The sequence below is a fragment of the Sus scrofa genome, chromosome 17 (genome assembly GCF_000003025.6).
Source record: "Sus scrofa isolate TJ Tabasco breed Duroc chromosome 17, Sscrofa11.1, whole genome shotgun sequence".
Classification (NCBI taxonomy): Eukaryota; Metazoa; Chordata; class Mammalia; order Artiodactyla; family Suidae; genus Sus; species Sus scrofa.
Window position 1 is genome coordinate 50,650,301 of NC_010459.5, and position 16,556 is coordinate 50,666,856.

Sequence of the window (16,556 nt, forward strand, 5' to 3'; positions counted from 1 at the left end):
ATTCTGAGTGTAATTCTGTACAGATTGTCCTTTGTGAAGCACATCATGAGCCAAGGATTTTTAAATGGCAGGCTCAAATCCTAGTTCTGTCCTAAAATATTTGTTGCCGTGAGCATTTTTTGAGGAAGTTTATCATAAGTTTAATTTTAGTTGTTTTGTCCTCATGTTAAGGTTTAGTTGGGAAGCAGGCGCTGCCAGTTATTAACGTTAGTGATGTGCTCGGCGGTGGCTAACGTGCTGAGCACCCAGCCCCTGCTGGGCCCTGCGCTAAGTGCTTTATATCATCGGGTTTGATCTTCTCTGTAACCGTCAGAGGTTCTTCGTCTCATCCTCCTTTTAGAATCAGTGAAACTAAGGCTTGGAGAACAAAATGACCAGCCCTGCCAAGTTCCCCTGGCCAGGCAGCGATGGGATTGGATGGGTGTCTAGGACTTGTTTAACTCCAAGTCTGTGTTCTTAATCAGGGGTCCTTAAACTACAGCCATGAGCCAAATCTGGCCTGCTACCTGCTTTGGTAAATCAAGTTTTATTGGAACACAACTGTCTTATTCATCTGTTCAGACTGACATGCCGCAGACTCATGGCTGAAACAGGAGACATTGATTCGTCACAGTTCTGGAGGCTGGGGAGTCCAAGACGAGGCGCCAGCTGATGAAAGTCCTGGTGAACTCCCTTCCTGGCTTGTAGACGGCCGAATTCTCCCCAGGCCCTCGCATGGCAGGCAGAGCAAGCTAGCTGTGCATTAATTCCAGCGCGAGGACCCCACTCTCATGTAAACTTAATCTAAATTTAATCACTTCCCAAAGGCCCCTCCTCCTCATCACATGATATCAGGGTGAGGACTTCAACCTAGGGATCAGGAGGAACACACATTCAGTCCCTCACGTAGCCGTGCCCTTCCGCTAACGTAGTATCTACGGCTGCTTCCCAGCTACCGAGGCTGAGATGAAGAGTTGGAACGGAGACCATCTGACCTGCGATGGTCTAGATATTTGGCACATGGTCCTCCACAGAAACAGGTCGCTGACCTCCACTCTTAGTTATTACTCTATAGTTCTGGCCTCTTTAATTAAAAATATGCTATCTGTTGCTGGAGCTCCGTGTACACGGGAATATGATTTCTGATGGGAACATTGACGTCCCGCTTTATTTACCTCAGCGGCTTCAGTGCAATACCTGTCTCAAGGCTTATGGCATATGGTTAGCTCTTTTTCCACATGGAAGTTCCCTGTAATTTAATAGGTACACTAGGATTTCTTTGGTTAGTATTCAAAACACAATCATGTTGTCCTTTTGTGACATTTAGAAAGTGACAGGGTGCTCCCTGGCATACTGAATGAAACATTTACTTTCTCTCTTGGGGTTTGTCCTTGCAAAGCCTGTTTGACTGGCTTTTCCCAGTGTTGGGGAGGTGACTTCTGCCTTGGACATGGAAGGCCAGTGTCTGGGGACAAAGGTGGGTTTTGACAGGATGGAAGCCAGCTGCGGATGTATCCATAGGTGCCCTGGGCAGTTCGGGGCATCAGGGCACCCGTCTTTGAGCTTGGCCAGACGATGGGCTAGCAGAGGCGCTTCCAGGTGAGGTTTGCTCTGGGTACAGAGCACAGAGTCCCCTCTCCCCACAGGGCAGCCTGGAGCCTTCCCTTGCTTCTGGCTTCTCCCAAGTGATAAAGATTCTCCATGTTCCTTTCCTTCAGCACCTGTTCTCCATTCACTGCCCGAGGCCAGGGCTGGGGAACTGGGGAACTAGGGTAAAGTTCTAAAGCGATGAGTGATCGCCAAGTTTTCCTGGGCACCTGCCAACAGCAAACATTATTTTTGAGAATATCCTCTCAGAATATTCGTCTTTCTTCAATTATGAGATTACATACATGTACTACTGTTATTAAATTACATCCATTATTAAACATACAAAAACAGACCTTTTAAAAGGAAAAGGTAAAAAAGTAGATAAAAAGAGTGCTGATATTTTCTTTCTATATCTCAGTGAAGGCTGTAGGAAACTTCTGGGCTAAGCTGTCCAGTTCATACCATGAGCATTGTCTTTTAGCTCTTATTTCTAAAAGACTTGAGATTTTTTAGGGCACATTTAAATCTGCATGTAATAATATGAGTTTGTACATGACTACATTCTCGGTTAGAAATTTTTTTAGAATTTTACAGATAAGGCTGAAGGCCCTTGGAATACTAGCCCCAAACCCAGGGGCCTGTTTAGCTGTATAATTTTCTTTCTTTTCTTTTCTTTTTCTTTTTCTTTTTCTCTTTCTGGTTGCTCCCCCGGCATATGGAAGTTCCTGAACCAGGGATTGAATCTGAGTAGCAGCTGCAGCAACGCCAGATCCTTTAACCCACAGGCCAGGGGTTAAACCCATGCCTTCGCAGCAACGCGGGTTGCTGGTGATGAAATTCCCGCTTCCTTTTTTTTTTTTTTTTTTTTGTCTTTTCTAGGGCCGCACCTGCGGCATATGGAGGTTCCCAGGCTAGGGGTCAAATTGGAGCTGTAGCCACCGGCCTACGCCACAGCCACGGCAACACGGGATCCGAGCTCCATCTGCGACCTACACCACACCTCACGGCAAGACCGGATCCTTAACCCACTGAGTGAGGCCAGGGATCGAACCCACAACCTCATGGTTCCCAGTCAGATTTGTTTCTGCTGCGCCACGACAGGAACTCCTACAACAGTGTTTTTAATGTCTGTTAGAGCACTGTGTACAAGTAGAGGGCATTCCTTTTGACTGATAAATGATATGCTGTGTCACCATTTTATTTATCTCTTCCCCTCTAGAGGGGCATTGACAAGGTGGCAGCATCCCTCTGGGGCAGCCTCCTGGACACAAGCATCAGGGAGTCAGCTCCCCAGAGGCCTCCCACTTCTGCCCGTCTTCCCATCCCCAGTTGGCATCAGCAAAGAACAAGGCAGGATCTTCTACTCTCCATGTCTGCCAGCCTGCACCGTCCAAGCCACCAGCGTCTCCCTCCTAGGCAGTTGGGGTGGCCCTGCTTCCACTCCTGTTGCCCGCCTGCCTGTTCTCTGCTCAGGAGCTGGGGGGAGAAACATGATGAGTAACGTAACTCATGTTTGCCCTTTGCTTACGCCCGCCAGTACTTTCTACCTCGCTCGCCATGCAGGGCACTTTGCCCACGTGCGCTTGCCAGGCGCGCTCAGGCCCCTGGGAGAAAGAGGACTGTCTTATCACCATTGTATCCCCGGTGCCCAGGACAGTACCTGGCACCAGGAAGCCTGAGAAGGCAGAACTAGAATGACCCACAGGATGCAGGGTCCCTGCTTTCTCCTGGCCGTGTCTCAGTGCACAGATCAGGGAGTAAAATCACAGTGCACACCCTTTTCCACTTGAACGGTCATGTGTGCATTAAGGAACATGTGGTGGTGGGGTACTGCTGATCTTTCTTCGTGTTTGAATGGAATAGCAGTGATTCACCTCTAACCCAGTCCTCAAAATGGACTTGAGTCCATTAGGGCTAAGGAAGTAAGTAAGGTCCAAGACCAGAGCTCATCTGCCAGGAGGCCAGTGCCGCCCTCACAGGAAGCCCACATGGGGAGCAGCGCTGAGAGGTGAAATGTAAGGGCATCGGGACCGTTCTTCAAAAACAGGCTGGGGAGTACCCATCGTGGTGTAGTGGAAACGAATCCGACTAGGAACCATCAGGTTGCGGGTTCCATCCCTGGCCTTGCTCAGTGCGTTAAGGATCTGGCGTTGCTGTGAGCTGTGGTGTAGGTCACAGATGCGGCCCAGATCTGGTGTTGCTGTGGCTCTGGCATAGGCCAGCAGCAACAGCTCTGATCGAACCCCTAGCCTGGGAACCTCCATATGCCACAGGTACGGCCCTAAAAAGACCAAAAAAGCCATGCTGGGGCACCTCCCTGCCTTCTGGAGCACTCTGGGGTTGGTACTGAGCAGTGGGCAGGCCTCTGTCCTGCTCACCCAGTCACTCAATCCAGTGGTGCCATATTTCTGCGCTCAGCCACTCGGTCTGGGTTTCTTTCTCCTGACTGAGTGGTGGCATTCTTCTAGGCTAATGAAGAGGGGAAAGCCATTGAGAAACAGTGTCAGGCCTCAGCAGGTTGCTTTGTCTTCCTATTGGAGGTGGTGGCACTGTGGATAGCCTCAGGAGCTGTGTCACTGCAGGTAGAGGCAAGAATGCGACAGGCCAGGAACCAAAAAGATAAGGAACAGAACAGTGTTTGTAAGAGCCTCTGCTAAGTCACTGGAAGCAGAGGTTGCCTTAGAATTCATGTTTCCCGGAGGGGTTGTAGCAGATGAGTGGTTCTTTTATCTGGTCAACCATCGAAATGACCCAGATGGCAGGGAAAAAAGCTGTGATTCCCAGGTGCCACCCCACAGGTTCTGATGATAGAGTGGGTCTGGGTTGAGGTCCAGGAATCTGTATTTGTAAGGAGCTCCCTTAGGTGACTGTGAGGCTTAGAAACCGTCCTGACCTTTGAGCTCCCTTCCAGCTCTCAGATTGTCTGTGATGAAATCCAGGTTGAGTGCCGTGGCCCAGGCAGGCGGCCCCTGTCCAAACTGATCTGTCACCTGACTGAGAGGGTATAGCCCGAGCGGCCCCTCCTCTCTTCCGCCACACGGGTGACACGCAGTCTCATAACATAGGTGCAGAATTCCATTAGTGTCTTCACTTTAATTTTCGGAATAGAAAATGCACTGGCATGATTCACCATTTAAAAAGAAAGAAAGTCTGCACTCCCATATGTTCTCGTCCCACCCCTGCCCACAGCTGCTTAGTTCTCCCTGGGCTGGAGCAAAACATTATCATTAGTTTCCTATGTGTCTTTCCATTTGGAAAAAAAAATTTTTTTTATTTCACAGCTCGAGATATAATTTACATGCATACAGTTCACCCATTTGCAGTATATGATTCAGTGATCTTCATGTAGTGACGGAGTCGTTTAGCCAGCCCTGCAGTCTCCTTAGAGACCATCTTTATCCTCAGAAACAAGTCCTGTTTTGCTCATCAGCGGTCATTCCCCATTTCCCTTGAATCTCCCAGGTTTACTTTCTGTCTTTATTTTTAATCCCTCCGTGGTTGTGCAAGGGCGTGGGGCGTTCTACATGGACCCTCTCCCACCTGCTGTCCTGGGGCTCTTTTGCCGTCGGGAGCCAGGCAAGAGCTATGCGCCCAGGGGAGCAGAGGGATCTGTGGGCACCGACAGTTAACGGCCCAGCTCGCCGCTTGCCCTTTACTGCTGTGGGCGGCCTCAGCCCTGGCCAGGCAGAAACTTCTCACGTCTGTTCTTTCTGTGTTTAGAAACTCATCGCATATGGGCACATCACCGGCAACGCCCCCGACAGTGGAGCCCCCGGGAAGCGGCTGATTGACAGGATCGTTGAAACCATTTGCAATTGTTTTCAGGGCCCTCAGACCGATGAAGGAGTTCAGTTACAGATAATTAAGGTATTTCTGTCTGTCTGCCTGGTCTGGAATTTAAATGAGGACGCTCATCCCCCTTTGGAATTTGGGTTTCTAATTTACCATGTGTTAGTTGTCTCAGGAGGTGCTGAGCTGGAACAGAAAAATGTAAGCATCACTTAGATCTTTTGTGAAGTGTCAGAATTTATTAGCGTGGACTGAGACAAGAAGAGTGCAACCAGGTGTGTTTTCACAGTAAACAGTTCCGCTAATAACTGCATAAATTGCTTGTGAATTAAATTGACTTCAAATTTTCTGGTCTTTCCCCTTGGAATTCCAGATTCCCATACTGCCATTTCTCAGCAGGTCCTTGTCTTGGCACTTTCATCACTAGTTTTCCTCTGTCTTCTTGCCCACCTTTTCCTTCGTGCCCTGTTCCATTTCTGCTGCCAGGAATGGTTTGGAGTGGGGTGGTCCCGTCCGCTTGTCAGCAGACTGTTTCAAATCTTAAATCCGGATGTATTGGCTTTGTTTTTTGGGGGTTGTTTGGGGCTCGTTTTTGTTTTTATTTTGTCTTTTTAGGGCTGCACCTGCAACATATGGAGGTTCCCAGGCTAGGGGTCGAATTGGAGCCGTAGCTGCCTACACCACAGCCAGCAGCAATGCCAGATCTGAGCCGCATCTGCAACGTACAGCACAGCTCACAGCAGTGCCTGATCCTTAACACGCTGAGTGAGGCCAGGGGTCAAACCCACAACCTCACAGTTCGTAGTCGGATTTGTTTCCACTGCGCCGCAACGGGAACTCCGTGGATGTATTGGCTTTGTGAGGGCTTTGTGGGCTCTGTGTTAGCTGCCAGGTAACTGAGAAACTGACAGCCCCTCCATATCCCCCCCCAATCAAAATGTGTATGTTTTGTGATCTGTGTAGGTAAGATGAGGTTGGAGCATTTTCCCTTCTGAAAGGTGTCTGTGTTTTTGGCTTTTTAAAAAGTAAGTTGGTAGAAAGCCCCCTTCTTTAGTTATTTTTAATAATTTGGGTTTTATGGTATTAATAATTGTGTTTAAAGTTGGAGCCGTAGGGAGCTGGCTCTTGGTCCTAATCACCCAATTGAGTTTGCAGAGCCATCATCTTAAACCAAACCAAAAAAAAAAAAAAAAAAAAAAAAGCCAAACCCTATAGAAAAGCTTGGCTGTGAGAGGGTGGGAGGTGGGTTGAGAAGATGAAGGTTGTGAATTTTTGTTTTAGGCTCTTCTGACTGCCGTGACGTCCCCGCACATTGAAATCCACGAGGGCACCGTCCTGCAGACAGTTAGGACATGTTACAATATCTACTTGGCCAGCAAAAATCTCATCAATCAAACCACTGCCAAGGCCACCCTTACACAGATGCTGAACGTCATTTTCACCCGCATGGAAAACCAGGTGGTGAGTGGGCGCGTTTATCAGCTGCCGAGGGGTGGGACACCGTCCCACGCCACTGACTGTCTCAGGCGGGACCTCGGTGCCTGGGGAAGATTTGCTAGCATTTTCCTTTGTCCCTTTATCCCTCTAGTTTATCCCTTTCTCCCCTGAATTCTCTGTACCCTGTTTTTGTTCTTGCCTTAAAAAGCAGAGATGAATCTAGCATGAGTTTTAAAATTTGCGTTCAGAATTTGCTTTGAGTTTGTTGAAGGAATTTATTTCCTTTTTTAAATTCTATCCTTCTGCTTGGAAATTTTTTATGCAGCAAGATGACGTATTTTCTGTCCCTTATCAAAACGCTGGAGCCACTTAGATTGAATCCCTTCTTTTTGTTGTCTTTCAGTTGCAGGAGGCCAGAGAATTGGAAAAACCAGTCCATTCAAAACCCCAGTCCCCTGTGATCCAAGCCGCAGCGGTGTCCCCAAAGTTCAGTCGTTTGAAGCAGAGCCAGGCACAAAGCAAACCAACAACTCCTGAAAAGACAGAGTTAACCAATGGCGAACATGCCAGGAGTGGTTCTGGAAAAGTGAGTGTGGAGAATGGAGATGCGCTCAGAGAGAGAGGCCCGTCGCTCTCAGGTACGACCCATGTGCTGTCCCCATTGAGCAGTGACAGGGGGCCCTCCTGTATCTGAGAGGCAGTGAAGGACTTGTCCGGTGTCATCGCAGGCAACCTCTGACAGCAGCTCTTCTCCTTCGGGGCCTCCCCCTTGACTTCCCTTTTGCTTTGCTCCTTCAAAATACAGCTGGGAGGCATGGTGTCTCAGCTGCTGTTGTCAGTTGGGCAGTTTTTTCTGGATAGTTCCTGGCATGTACCTGGGTTCTGCCACTTGATGTCAGCTTCAATGCTGTGGGTTCATTTGGAGCACTTGTCTTCCAGAAGTTAATCCTTTGGGTGGTTAGTCATTCAGTGTCAAGTTTTATCTCCCAGAGGAGGACAAAGCCTTCCTCTGTCCTGTATACATGGGATCTCTGTGCCCTGCCCACTGCCGAGCAGTTAGATGCTATTTATGCCCATCTGTGAAAGGAGCCAGAAGGTGGATGGGTGGGTGGATTCTTAGAGAAACAGATAGACAGATAGCTTCGTTTTCTTCTTCTGAGACCAAGTGCACTGCTTGGTTGTGTTCGCTTTTTTAAAAGAGAGAGATCTTCCAGACCTGATGATAGTGTTCAAGTATAGAACGCATTTGGCATGAAAGCTCAGATCGGGTTGTTATATAAGATTGTTTCTAAGTGTTTGTATCTCTCTCTGGGCAATTTGTACAAACCAGATCCTCAATTCATATATTTTTCAGGAATGTATCTTCTTCCCAGGTAATTCTGCCAAATAATTCTTCACTTTAGCTGGTGGTTCTACATGAAGTATCTGACACACCTTTGTGCTTGGTCTTGTCACTTCTTTGCTGTTATTAGTAATGACTTCTGTTGGCGGTGTGTCCGCTACCAGAGCGCCTATACTTGCACAGCTTTTGTTCATCTGTAATTTACCAGAGATGGTAGCATCCCTAAGGACAGGCCAGGTGTCATTGCTGGGATGTTGTTTTGTATGCTTTTGCCCAAACAAAGATCAAAGAGAAAGTTGCCACTAAGAACCGCCTGTGTCTCAGGGTGAACACTGGCCAGCTACTCAGTCCTGCAGCTGCTCAGTCCCACTGTCATATGTCTTGGTGCTCAGAAAAGGCTTGGTCCACCTTCCCTTTCTGTTGGCATCGTTGCCTTATTAACTCTCAGGGCAAGAATAGGGCAGGTTTTTAGTATAATCTTTATCAGGCTGTGGCCAATCAATAAATATTAATATTTAAACACCCAGTAGTGAGCATAGCTCTGCGGCTGTGAAAACCAGTCTCCGAGCTGCATGAAAGTGCTTCCGCTGCAGCCCACTTTCCACACAGCAGCCAAAGTCCTCTCCTAAAATCATGAAACAGGACATGACCCTCCTCTGCTTAAACCTCTCTGATAATTGCCCATCCCATCCCCTTCAGGGTGCAATCTGTGCCTGCCCAGTCCCCAGGGCTCCCTAGGCCCTGGGTGGCCTGCCCTGCCCCCCTTCCCCTTGTCTGCCGTGTTTCTGGTTCTTGAAAGTGCCGCGCTTGTTCCCAGTGCCATGTATTTACTGTCCCTTCCTTCCCCCCCTTTATCTTCAGGTCTGTCGGTTCCAGCTAATCCCCTCTCTGAAGCTGCCCGTTACTCTGTCCCTTCTTCCTCTTTATTCTCATCATAGCACTTCTCACTTCCCCAAATCACTGAAGAGTTGCGGTTTCGTTGTTCCTGGTCCAAGACCTAGGCCATGCTGCTCACCACTATATTCCCAGTGGCCACAGTGGTGCCCAGCATACATGTCAGACACTCAGTGAACACATTTTTTTGTTTTTAATGAATGGAGGAAATCTTGATTTCTCGAATACAGTTTTGCAGAAACACAGTGACTTAAAATTCTGCTCTAACAAAGAATGCACTGCCCTTGGTCCATCGCTGTGGGTCTGGTTGCCGGTACTGGGTGCGCCCTATGAGGCTTCTCCCACGAACATGGAAGTCAGAGTGCCTGTAAGAATCAGACCACAGACCTGAAGATGGCAGGTCAGAACGAAGAGTGACTGGCTTCCAGCCCTCCAGATGTGGCTCTAGGGAAAGAAGGAGTCCTCCAGAGGAGCAGGTTGAGGAGCCCTGGAAGCCTGGGAGGGGGGGCAGCCCAAGAGGTGGAGGGTCGCGGTGCCGGCCCGGGGCTCAGGGCCCCTGGTTGACGTCCAGGCTGGCGAGGCCCCCGGGCTCCAGTGTCTCTGTGACAGAGACCACAGGTCCAGCTCTCCTGCAGTTTCCATCCTATGGAATCGCCATCCCTTTGCCACCCTTGACTAGCCAGTCACTGTGACAGGCACCCCACATACATTGTCCTCTTTCACTGGCCACCCTCCTGGGGCCTTCCCGGATAAGGTGCCTCCCGGGGAAACTTGTAGGGCTGACCGTTCACTGACAGAGCAGAGCCCATTCCCCCCGCCCTTAGCAGTCCTTCCTTCCCAGCTGATAAAGCGGTAATTTCTCAGTCTACCAGCCTGTCCAAGAAGTGAATCAGATCGCTCTTTGTGAACTCACAGAATGAGATTTTTGAGCCTGTGACATGCCAGCTTATGTGAACTTTGGGGGCATGGCCAGCAGCCGTCTTTGGGGACCTGACCATTTTTCCATGCATACCCCTTTTAACGGCCCAGCTGTTGTCAGTTGGTTTTTTTTTTTTTTTTTTTTTTTCCCCGCTTTTAGGGCCTCACTCAGGGCATATGTAGGTTCCCAGGCTAGGGGTCGAATCAGAGCCATAGCTGCTGGCCTACACCACAGCTACAGCAATGCCGGATCCTTAACCCACTGAGCGAGGCCAGGGATCTAACCTGCAACCTCATGGTTCCTGGTTGGATTCATTAACCCCTGAGCCACGATGGGAACACCTGTTGTCACTCTTTTAAAAAAAAGCTTTATTGCAGTTACTGCTGTGGTGCAACAGAATTGGTGGCATTTCTGCAGTGCCAGGACACAGGTTCGATCCCTAGCCTGGCACAGTGGGTTAAGGATCTGGTGTTTCTGCGGCTGCAGCGTTGGTTGCAGCTGCAGCTCGGATCTGATCCCTGGAACTCCAGATGCCATGAGGCGGCCAAAAAACCAAACAAACAAAAAACCAGCTTTATTGAAATACACTTCACAGTCCATAAATCCACCCATTTAAAATGTGCAGTTCCGTTCTTTGAGAGTGTTCTCAGAGTTGTGCAACAGTCACCACAGTCAGTTTTAGAACATTTTTATCACACTCTGTGCCATGTGCGGTCGGTCATTTCCTATTTTCTTTTAGTTCACTTTAAAGATTCTGACTTTTTAACTCCCAGCATTAGACTTTAGTGTTTTTACACTCGTACAGCTAATATGTAGCTGTTGTAGGTACACAATTACCAGTGCGTTCACAGATGTCTTAGCTTACTTTTTTCTTCTTGCACCCCTTTCTTCAAGGGAAAAACAGCCCAACTTTTGTAGAGTACTGCAAAATAGAGAAAATGTATTCTCCTTCAGCCAGAGTGGGGGTTTCATCAGAGAGCCTGGTTTCAGATGGTGACTCTACTACTTAGTAGCTCTGTGACCTTGAGCAGAATCTTCAACCTTCCTGAGCCTCAGTTTCCTCATCTTGCACATGAGACTCCATGGCAGAAGCAGACTGTGACACACAGGACGGATAAACAAGGTCGTGCTGTAGAGCACAGGGAACTCTATTCAGTGTCCTGTGGTGAACATCATGGGAAAGTATATGGAAAAGAATATGTATAATGTAGTGTACCTTTGTTGAATAGCAGAAGTTAACACAGCATTGTAAATCAGCTATGTTTCAATAAATTTTTTTTTTGTCTTTTTAGGGTCACACCCGCAGCATGTGGAAGTTCCCAGGCCAGGGCTAGAATCAGAGCTGCAGCTGCCAGCCTACACCACAGCTGCAGCAACTCCGGATCTCGCTGCATCGGCGACCTACACCACAGCTCATGGCAACTCCGGATCCGTCACTCACCGAGCAAGGGTAGGGATCGCACCCACATCCTCCTGGATACTAGTCAAGCTGGTAACCTGTTGAGCCACAACAGGAACTCCCCAGAGCCCTCACTCTTAATCACCGCCTTGAGGTCACTTCCACAAAGGAACATTTTCTCTCTGATGTTCTTAAAACACTCTGCCCTGTCAGTCTCTCGTTTTTATCGCTCTTGGCAGAAACTTGCTGTTCAGCATGTGTTACTTTCCTGCTCGCTCGGCTTGGCTTCAGTGGAGGAGACACAATTGGGAGTGGTAAGGACTGAGGCAGCAGGACATGTGCAGCGTTCATGCCTGGGCTGAAGGGGCAGCTGCTCTTGGTTCCAGCCAGCTGGGACCCAGTGTTGCTAGTATTTTTTTTTTTTCCTTTAAATAGAAAAATCTGGGAGTTCCCGTCATGGTTCAGCAGTTAGTGAACCCAGCTAGCATCCATGAGGGCTCAGGTTCGAGCCCTGTATCTAAAAAAATCTTATACAAATCAATAGCAAAAAAAACCCCAAATAACCCCACTGAAAAATGGTAAAGGACCTGAATAGACATTTCTCAAAAGAAGACGTACAAATGGCCAACCTGCATTTACAGAGGTGCTCAGCTTTACTAATACGAAAGTAGAAATCAAAACTACGATGAGAGAAGGACTTCGTACCTGTCAGAATGACTAGTAGTGAGGAAAGTTGGCAAGAACGTGGAGAAGGGGGCGTGCTTGTGTCCTGTCGGTAGGAGTGTAAGTTGGTACAGCTGTTACAGAAAAGAGAATGGAGGTTCCTCAGAAAATGAAAAACGGAACCACTCTATGATCCAGCAGTCCTGTTTCTGAGTATATAGCCCAAGGAAGTGAAATGAGGGCCTGGAAGAGATAATCTACGTTCCCATGTTTATTGCAGCATGAGTCACAATAGCCAAGATACGGAAACAACCTAAGTGCCCGTCAGCAGATGAGTGGTTATCATACACAGTAGAATATTACTCAGCCTTAAACAAAGAAAGATAGCCTACCATCTGTAAGCATAGGGATGGGGCTGGAGGGCTTAATGTATGTGAAAGAAGCCAGTCACAAAAAAGATAAACATTGCATGACTCTGCCGACATGTACCAAGAGCAGTCGGATTCATGGAGACACGATGCAGACTGGTGGTCAGGGAAACGGAGAGGTGTTTGTCAGGAGGGCCCAAGTTTTGGTTGTGTAAGAGGACTAAGTTCTGGAGAGCGCATGTCCAGCAGTGTGTCGACAGTGCTGTGCTGTGTAGCTGAAGTTTGCTAAATGCAAATCTTAGGTGTTCTCACCACGAGAGAAGGAAAAAAAAAAGGGAACTGTGAGGCCGTGGATGTGTTCATTGGTTTGCTTGTAGCGATCATTTCACAGTGTATGCGTACATCAGATCATCAAGTTGTACCCCTTAGGTGCATATAATTCTCGCCACCTCTACATCACTAAAATTTGGGGGTGTGGGGGAGCAGCGCATAGCCTGAACAGCACATGCCTGTGGACCAGAGGGACCCCATAACACTGCATAGCCCCTGACCTAACTCACCAAGCCTGCAGCTCCCCTGATGAAATGTATTCATCCAGCTGACATTTCTTGGGTGTTGAACGTGTACAAGGGTTTTTGGAATGTATGCTAGAGATTAGCAACTGTCGTCATACTTCTGTTAAATCATAGCATCTGGAATGTTGGAACTGGAAGGGAACTTGGAAATACCTAGTTACATGTTTACCAAATCATGATGTGGATGAGGTGATTTTAGATGGCTTATAAGGGAATGAACCTTTAATAATAATTATACGTTTATTTTAACATGCATTCCAAAAATATAACTAGCACATGAAACCTATGCTTTTGTGAACATTACATATTGCCTTTAAGGTGAGTTAAAGAGCACTGTTAGTTCTCATCGTGGCGTAGCGGAAACAAGTCTGACTAGGGACCATGAGGTTGTGGGTTTGATCCATGGCCTCGATCAGGGGGTTAAGGATCCTGCATCGCTGTGAGCTGTAGGGTAGGTCATAGACACGGCTTGGATCTGGTGTCTCTGTGGCTGTGGCATAAGCTGACAGCTGTAGCTTCAATTCAAGCCCTAGACTGAGAACCTCCATATGCCATGGGTGCGGCCCTAAAAAGCAAAAATAAATAAATAACATTGTTAAATATATGTAATACAACAATATAAATGGTCTATGAAAATGACAAAAATTATGAAGGTTGTGTGAGAATGACAAAAGTATGGTTAACACTGACCTTGATTAAATCATCCTATTTAGATGAAGAAACAGAGGTTTAGAAGGCTTTGACCATGGCTGTGGTGTTTTCCCACTTCCATTTGAGTTCTTTTTTTCCCTCTAAGAAAAGCATGTGGAGTTCCCGTGGTGGCAGAGTGGTTAACGAATCCGACTAGGAACCATGAGGTTGCGGGTTCGGTCCCTGGCCTTGCTCAGTGGGTTAACGATCTGGCGTTGCCGTGAGCTGTGGTGTAGGTTGCAGACGCGGCTCGGATCCTGTGTTGCTATGGCTCTGGCGTAGGCCGGTGGCTACAGCTCCGATTCGACCCCTAGCCTGGGAACCTCCATATGCCGCAGGAGCGGCCCAAGAAATAGCAAAAAGACAAAAAACAAACAAACAAACAAAAAGCATGTAACATCAATATTTTCCACATGAATTTATTTGCCCATTGAAAGAGTTACGATGGTTTTGTCTGTCAGACCTCGGTAAAGCTGAGGCGTGGAGAATAAATAATCATAGTGGGTATCAACTGAAAAAATTGCACAGCCTAAAAGCTGAGAATTCTGTTTTATTTGTTTGGTTTTTGTTTGTTTTTTTGTCTTTTTGCCTTTTCTAGGGCTGCTCTCGTGGCATATGGAGGTTCCCAGGCTAGGGATTCTAATCAGAGCTGTAGCCACCGGCCTTTGCAAGAGCCACAGCAACTCGGGATCTGAGCTGCATCTGCAACCTACACCACAGCTCATGGCAACGTCGGATCCTTAACCCACTGAGCAAGGCCACAGATCGAACCTGCAACCTCATGGTTCCTAGTCGGATTCGTTAACCACTGAGCCATGACAGGAACTCCTCTAAGAAACTGTTCTGAAGAGAGAAGGAAGGAGCCAGAGTATATAGGAGTTTTTGCAACAAAAGATTACCATTAATTAAAGAAAACCAGGTATCTTAAGGAGTTTAGCATTTTTCTATGTATGGGAAGATGCCAGAGTCTGGGCTCACTGAACTCCTTCTGTTGATATGCACCTTAGCCGCTGAGACCAGGATCCTGTGCTCTTCCCATCCTGAGTCGCCTCGCCTCGGGGTGCACCAGTGAGGGTGGCTGTGGTGGCTGAGGGCTTAGTGTCTGGCAGCCAGTTTGTCTCCATCCTGCGTTCCCTCAGGGCACACCTTGGGGCCTGAGGTAGTGGCTTGATGGCTGCAAAATCCTCTGTTTACTGATATGACAGGCAACGTTTTTCATTCACTAGGGTTAAGTCCTCATTGGAAATGCAGATACTTCGTGCTGCTTCTCTGGGACCTAGTGGACAAAGCACAGAACTCAAAAATACAGTGGCCTGATTGAAAATCCTTGTTAAGGAAGAATTTAAAGGGTTATTTTGGTTTCATTTATTTAACATGATGGCCTTTTTGTCGGTGATGTTTTATAAGTCAGTCATGTTTATTCCAAAAGTCTAGTCAAGTGCTGATAACTGGTTCTCCTTTTCTACAAAAACAACTGGTACCAAACTTCTTCCACTTAAACAGTTAACACTTTGCAGAATAATTCAATTTAAAAGTTAGTACATTCCCAACTGTCACTTTAGGAAACTCATGTGGAGTTCTGGAGTCAGAGTGTGGGAAAACGAGGCGGCAAAAGGGGCATCATTTACCAAGGCCCTGTGGTGCTCGAGGCCCTGGAAGCTCCATCTTTGTGCTGCCAGGAACCATAGCAGGATAAAGCCCAGCTCCTGCCTCCAGCCTGGGGGCGGTGGAGAGGGCCCTGGGCCGAGCAGCGGTGGCTCAGGAGGGAGGAGTGTCCAAGTCAGAGGGCCTTGATGTTCCACAGAGGCAAAACCGAGTCCTAACAGATGCTGCCTCCGCGGTTGCCGATTTCCTGGGGCGTGACGGGAATTGGCTCTGGAGAGGGCTCACTGGCACACTTGCCTTCTGCCACGTGACGCTGGAAAACACTGACTTCATCTCCTTTTCCACCTGCCTTTGTTTTCCCTGGAAATGCCCACACGTGTGTTTGTGTATTTGGTGTGTGTGTGTAGGGACTGAAGATGGAGCCCAGGAGGTGGTGAAGGAGATCTTAGAAGACGTGGTCACGTCGGCCGTGAAAGGTAAGAACCCAGAACCCAGCGTTTCCTCCTACGTGTTCCGCCACAGAAGTCCTCAGCCAGATATCTTAGTAGTAGAGTGCCCGCCCCTCTGAACTCGTGGAGCCAAAGTCTGCCCGTGGTTGCCCATCCTTCCTGTGGAATTCAGAAATTACTCGTTGTTAGTGATTGGGTTCAGGCAGCACAGCCTGACAGGGTAGGAGTTGGGTGCTGCACACAGACACACAGAGGGCCCCTCTGTATACATCCAGAGTTTCCTAGGAGCCGGCAGTGAGCCCTGAGAATGTGAATTTTCACGGCTACCCTGTTGATGTGACCAGGACACACTTCCCATGTCGACAGGCATCGCATGTACAGGGAAGCTTTGTTCATTTTGTTAGCCTTCATTCATAACTCAGTTTTTGGTGCAGTTACGGTGGAATTAAATTTGTACAGCTCTGAATGACTTTGGGTGATTCTCTTTCTTTCTTTTTACCCAAAATCTTTAAGCCAGTAGTTAAGTGTTGAACACTAGCTGCAGTGCCAATAAACCATTAATGGGTTGAGAAGTCAGTAAATTAGTGGGTTGCAATCAGCATTTTTTAAATGAAAGAGAGTACAATAAAATAGAATGCAGAGTGAATGCATCGCACATAGGAATGTTAAGCATTGTTTCACGAAACGTGCGTTTTAATGATTTATGTGTACAGATGTATACCAGCTCATTACCTTTAAAATGTATTTCTCGGAGTTCCCTTGTGGCGAGTGGGTTAAGGATCCAGCGTTGCTACTGCAGCAGATTGGGTCCCTGCTGTGGTCGCAGCCAAAAAAAATTAATAAATAAAATGAGGAGT

At 47.8% G+C, this 16,556-nt stretch overlaps 1 protein-coding gene across 2 annotated transcripts in view; it reads left to right on the plus strand.

The window, feature by feature from the left end:
• The window catches only part of ARFGEF2 (ADP ribosylation factor guanine nucleotide exchange factor 2), a 100,410-nt gene that overhangs the window by 18,457 nt on the left and 65,397 nt on the right, over positions 1-16,556 (plus strand). Inside the window, exons 4-7 of one of the 2 annotated variants that reach the window (XM_003483981.4) lie at positions 5,290-5,436; positions 6,640-6,819; positions 7,199-7,433; positions 15,658-15,726. In XM_003483981.4, the coding sequence (XP_003484029.1) occupies positions 5,290-5,436; positions 6,640-6,819; positions 7,199-7,433; positions 15,658-15,726 (631 nt within the window). The remainder of the gene's footprint in view (positions 1-5,289; positions 5,437-6,639; positions 6,820-7,198; positions 7,434-15,657; positions 15,727-16,556) is intronic. The other variant, XM_005654245.3, reaches the window with a different exon arrangement.